Source organism: Chiloscyllium plagiosum, unplaced genomic scaffold, assembly GCF_037043375.1.
Source record: "Chiloscyllium plagiosum isolate Xiang-an unplaced genomic scaffold, Cpla_swu_hap1 HiC_scaffold_17, whole genome shotgun sequence".
NCBI lineage: Eukaryota > Metazoa > Chordata > Chondrichthyes > Orectolobiformes > Hemiscylliidae > Chiloscyllium > Chiloscyllium plagiosum.
In genome coordinates this window covers 46649834-46656296 of record NW_028270155.1, presented here as the reverse complement: position 1 = coordinate 46656296, position 6463 = coordinate 46649834, and the positions used below count along the sequence as shown (strand labels likewise).

The following is a 6463-nucleotide window of genomic DNA, read 5'->3' as shown; positions in this document are numbered from 1 at the left end:
ATCAAATAGGGGGAGTGCTCTTCCCCCTGTTGTGCCATAGTTTGTCCCTAAATAGCAAAATATGAAAATGGAGCAGCCTTCAGTGTATTGCTGCAACTTTGTTTTTATAAGCACTGCATTTTTTTTTTAAATAGAAGGCTGTCTAGAACACAGTTCTACATGAGAACTGAGTGCCCAGGGCTGCACAGGGGCCATGTAGGGACATCCTACAAATCATAGAAATGAGGCAAGTGTGAAACATTATTTGCCCATCTCATGTTCAACAAATGTGGGCATATCACAAATAGTAACCTCTGTATCCAAAGATCAGGGCCAATGAACTCCATGTCCCTAGATTTTAAAGATATTCAACAAGTTAACAGAATTAGATAGCTAAGTATCCTAGGAAGTAAAATCTAAACCAATTTCACAACTTTCATATCATATAGCCATAATTGTAAACATTAATTCAGCACTGTTATCTGTATTGTAACAAAACTGCTTCTATAAACTTTTGTTTTAAAACCAACCACACTAATTGTTTAAATACTTGTTTAAGTGCTACTTTAATTCAGAGATCATTAAGAGTTTATTGACTGACTTTACTAAATTTGTCAAAAAAGTAAAATGCATTCATTCAAGTTGTATGTAGATCCTAATGTGAGTTTAAAACAATAAATTGATAGAATTGAATTAATTTGTACAAGATTCCTTTAGGCATAATTTACACCAATAATGAAATGTGGTGGTAAATTTAAGGTGATTACTTAATGAACGGATAGAATTGAGAATTGAAGATTTGTCTGGTGCTTTAATGAACTCTTAGTTAACAATCCTAGGTGTGCATATAATATTCTGCTTGCACAAGCAAATTGACAATTGCATAATTATAGAACACTTGTATGTAGGTCCAAGCTGTACATCTAATACCACTAAAAATATAAGCTTAAAAAGCTCATAACAAAATCTACCAAACTCCAACTATTGAAAGATGCAATTCAAATAATACCCTGAAGGTGGAGGTATCATTCAAACCATTATTACATGAAAATTTACAAATTTGGCAAACTTTTATGCACACCATTTAATGATGGAATCAATTCCGTCAAATTTTTCAATCAAGTGAGAGTCAATTACAATTTTTTTGTACAATGTTTTTGGAAACGGTTACACAATGTGTAAAGTTAATTCATATTTCATAGTTCTTAAAATTAATGTGAATAAATAGTCTCAAATTAATAAGCAGTTTCAAAATAAGTTGCTGCATCCTTAATCAAAAGCTAGTAAAAACACAATGCAAGCAAAATCATTCACATTCACAATTCAGTGTGAATTGCCAAAAAAAAAATCACATTCTCTTTCTCAGTAATTCAAACAGTTTAATGTTTAAATCTGAACACTTGGTACAGAAAAGAATCGGATAAACAAAATGAAAAATTCAACTTCGTTCCAAATAGACTGCAATTAGAATAGTGCAAGGATCATTTAAAATTGTCCAACTTATCAGAATTCAGTGCTCTTGTAATATGACTGCAAAATACCAGGCAAACATTCAAGTGATCTCTTATAAAAACTGGAATGCCACCTCTCATGTGCATTGACCTTGCGTTTTCAACCTTAACTCAGCATCAAATGCTATTTTGCTTCAAAAATATTCAAAGTTCAAGTGCTCATAATAATCGAAACCCATTGAAAATAAGTTAACCAGGATCTGTCACTCAAGTTTAGTTTTGGAAAAAAGCTTATAATCTTAATTCATGGTATTTAGTTATTTGATAAAGGAACAAATTGATACATTCTCAACAGCTAAAGACAACACTCAAACAAAAAGAAACATGCTATTACAGATGTAGCCAGTTTATTTTTCTAAAAGTCACATTGAGTGCAGCAATTGAGAATGCAATAGATTTACACTACCAAAGAAAAATGAACTGATGCAATGAGATTGAAAAATGACAGTATGCATGTTATGTATTTACATAGCTATTATATACATGCTGTGTGCACTCACCATGCAAATTCACTAAAACACACCAATGTAATAAACAAATCATCAGGTTTAGCACGAGGACCGAGGTACAATATAAATGCAAATTATTTAAGTTGTATGTAAAATACAGCCAAATATTTCATGTAATTAAACAAAATTCAGTTTCACCTCGTTAGCAGCTTCATTTTCCAACAGTACAGCATTCATGTGTCATGATTCTGACCCTTGCTATTTAAAAAGAAATGCAAGGTCTGAATGCTCTCCAACGCCAACTATACCATGTTACCAGTCCAAGATTGAAACTACAAAATCAATTCACAGCCAGCAACACCTGATTTATACTGACTGACTCATCTTCCGCATAGGAACCCTCCAACCACAAGGGATGAATGCAGATTTCTCCAGCTTTCTCATTTCCCCTCCCACCTTTTCTCAGTCCCAACCCGCAGACTCAGCACCGTCTTCCTGACCTGCAATCTTCTTCCCGACCTCTCCGACCCCACCCCCTCTCCGGCCTATCACCCTCACCTTAACCTCCACCTATCGTATTCCCAATGCCCCTCCCCCAAGTCCCTCCTCCCTACCTTTTATCTTGGCCTGCTTGGCACACCCTCCTCATTCCTGAAGGGCTTATGCCCGAAACGTCAATTCTCCTGTTCCTTTGATGCTGCCTGACCTGTTGTGCTTTTCCAGCAACACATTAAGCTCTGATCTCCAGCATCTGCAGTCCTCACTTTCTCCTACTGGAATCATTCATGCAGAGCACCCTGCACACAGTCTCAAAACAATCCATCAATTTATAAAGTGCCTATGAGATCACTTTTTTTAAATGCAGATTGGCACAACACTGGAATTACACATCAGTGTCAAGGCCAAGTGATGAGAGAAAGTTTCTCCAAGATTTCTCATAGAACCGTTAAGACTGGGACCTGGTTCCAATTAGGCTGTCACTTGAGTTACTGCGAAAAGATTACTTCACAATGACAGACTAAACTGTGCCCCAGGAAGTGTGGTGCTTCTACAAAGAAAACAAAGTAGGTCACTCTCTTTGCTCTTTGTTTTTGTTTGTATTTTTTTTCATGATTGTAATGAAACATTTTATCTTTTTATCCCCCAGTTTCAATAGGAGGCACCTCCTTCAGGAAAAAGCTTTTTATTTTGTCTCAAACTGTGCAAGCAACTCTTTATTGGACTGGTAGAGTTCCATTTCCCCTAACTAGTATCAATTCATTTAACATATACCTCATGAGCGAGGTTGCCAATTTGTGAACAGTTTGGTGGTTGTGGGTCTGATAAGACCGATCAGAAACAGGTCGGAGATTTTAGTGTGAAAGGACAATGTGCTGACCCTAACCCTATCGCCACACACCCAATTTCCATGGCAAACTAGTTTGAACACTGATGTTTAGAGAATGTAAAATGAAAAGAAACTGGATTTGTTCAAAACAACAAATGTAAAAAAAAATCAAAACAACAGTACACAGAAGGAGCTGTGAAGCATCACAGAGGGAATAAATGAGTCAATGTTAGGAAGCTGAGCTGATTCCCAGTACATTTGCATCTCCTACATTGATCATTGTTGAACTCCTGTTAATTTGCTCTGATCTGGTTGGATGGTGTGATCAATTTGATCAAGGTTTGTAGGACTCATGGAAGACCCTGGATTGTGACCAACTAAAACAGAGAAAGCTCATTTAGGAAGACATCAAACACATAGGATGTTCATTTGAAAATGTGCAAAGTCACAGGAGGTAATGCACATATCTCCAAATGACCCTTCTACCCAACCTTTCCAACAATCACCTGCCACACATGTAGCAGAGTCTGCTGACCACGGTGAAAGATCAGCCATCTCAGAACCCATTGAACTGAAATGGAAATTAGTCATCTTCAATCCTAAAAAGGGACTGTAAGTGAAAGACACAGTTTGAGAGAGAGTTAATGAGTGAAGTCCATAGGGAAAATCTGGTCCTGACCTGAGCCTGGTCATGTTCTCCCTTCTTCATAACTGATACATTCATTTTAAAAACTGTGCTTTAAACAGCTCAACTCACAAAAGACAATGCTGAATCAGAACCTCAATCAAATTAAGAGTGCAATTGTCTTGTTTGACAAAATGCAAACTAAAGAAACAACTCCTGTCAATTCTCCTCGAAGCAGAAACAAATAGTATCCATCATTATCTTTTCTGATGTGCTGACTGCAAAGAAACTGATTTTATAACTAAATCAAGAATTATTGCAACTCCAGTTATGAAGCCCATGGATGTGAACCCATAACTTAAAAAAAACACAATAAACTTAAAAGGTTCTTTAGATAAAATAAAAGAAAATGACCTACACATCTACCAATCTCGGAGAGAAAAACAGTTAATGTTTCACATAAACAACTTGCATCGGGTGCTCCATATTGGTACCAGATAATATTAGTACTATGGTAATTTACTGATGCCAGTTATTTCTTTTTAAGTACTAGATCAATGCACAAAATTCTGATAAAATATAATTATACATGCTTATCCACAACCAAATTGAAGATCTTTTAATATGATAGAGACTCCATGCATATAACACTGTACTTTACAATGTAGCTGAGAATGTATACAATTAGATTTTCAAACCTAATTGTGCAATGGTCTATCAGGATAAACCTGATTTTTTTGCTTCAAGTCCATGCTATGACAAATGACATCCTGTGGAAAAGGAAGGGTCAAATGCTCATACAGTTTGTTAACTGGTTGCAGGAAAAGGTTCTGCATGTTTTACACAATTGTATTTTCCTTACTACTTTAAAGTAGTAATTTCCCTTTGATCATTGAAATCTTCTCTTTCTGAAGGAGACAGTGTGTAAGAATAAACATGGATAGCTTTGCTTCCCCTACAGTACACATTGTGATGATCAATTTGAAGATCCAGAATACCTTTCTCATCACAACATTTTATCTGTATTACCAGATACAAGGATCTGACTGGTCAGGCCTTATCACAACCCAACAGCACGATACAGACAAAAAAACACAAATACTAAAAAATATTTAATTCAGTGCTGTTGTGCCCCTGTTTCTCTTGACAAGTATTTCTCCTTCAAGGCTCAAATCATGAAATTATGAACTTTCAAAGACAAAGCTCTATGTCAGTGTAATTAACATTCCTGGGAATTACCAGAAAACTGCAGTAATATTCATAGGTCCACAAAAATATATAATGGCTCACAAGTTCATAACAAAATGGAAAACATCAAGAAATACATTAATCGAGATCTACTGGTAACAGCTAGGACCCATGTAAAATAGTACCAACAGGTGGGGGCTGACAATAAAAATCACAATCTTTGGAACACAGGAATGCCAATGAGCAACATGTGTCAAATAGTTAGCATGAGTTAGGAATGTGCACATTGCAATTGGTTAATTCTACTCCAATGATGCACAGGATGATAAATAAATCAGTCTGTAATGATAAACCAATTAAAGCTATAAAGGTATAGGATTAAAGAACAAATCAGTACCTTCACATTTTCGAAGTTAAATGAAGAAAAATTAATCGTTTACACATAAAAAAGTCTGTTCCAGGATGAATTTTTTAAAAATGCACACCTGTCAGTCAATTAGCAAACACTTAAGAAATACTAGACATATTCTACAGTGCAAAACGTGTTACAGCAATACTTTCACTTTATTTAATGTAATCAGACATTCTTTGAAACGTAATAAATTACTCAAGGTTGCCTCTTCAAGGACCAGAGAGTTTACACAGTCTATTTGTACAAACTCATTATTGGGCTCTGGTACATGCACATGTATGCATCACACAGCAGTCTTCGTGCAAAGCCTTGGATACTTTTAGGATCCAAACCATGTAGTTCCTCTGGTGACATTTTTAAATATTCTCCTATTTCAGGACATTGAGTCACCTGAGGGATGTTGTAGCCATTCTGCCCACCTACAAAAGGAAAACCAAAGTTAGTCAAACTACAATTATAGTTCTAATGGCTTTTTGTATACGTTGTCACACCACAAATGTGCAGAGTATGCAGTAACATTTCCAGAAACAATTTTAGAGCGAGAATTTCTAAAAATGAAAACCATTCAAATGAATTTATCTTAAAATTCCCCACTGCATCCAAGATACCTAATTGGTAAATGTGAAAAAATCTACCAGATTATATATTTGGAAGCAGTTAAAAGATCACACTGATTTACAGACAAGTTAGGCTAAGCCCTCAGACAACAATTCCAGTTTTTAACAATGCTATCATTCTAATTGTACATGTAACTATGAATTTAACGAAAGAGAAAGAGGTTGGTTGCAACATTCTTTTTTAAGTTATGCCAGAATGATATTTGCAGAATATCAGTTCCTGACATGCCAACATCCATGTAAACCTTGAATTGATTGCTAACTTATAAAGTCAGATGAAAAGACAAGAAAAAAAACCTGAATTTATAGGTCTTCATTTAAAATATCATTATCTGGTGATGTTCAAAAGCTTTCC

At 35.5% G+C, this 6463-nt stretch overlaps 1 protein-coding gene across 1 annotated transcript in view; it reads right to left on the bottom strand.

The window, feature by feature from the left end:
• Positions 1-1332: 1332 nt before the first annotated feature.
• The window catches only part of cyld (cylindromatosis (turban tumor syndrome)), a 66691-nt gene continuing 61560 nt past the window's right edge, over positions 1333-6463 (bottom strand). Inside the window, exon 17 of the mRNA XM_043706967.2 lies at positions 1333-5910. Within this exon, the coding sequence (XP_043562902.2) occupies positions 5726-5910 (185 nt within the window). The 3' untranslated portion in view covers positions 1333-5725. The remainder of the gene's footprint in view (positions 5911-6463) is intronic.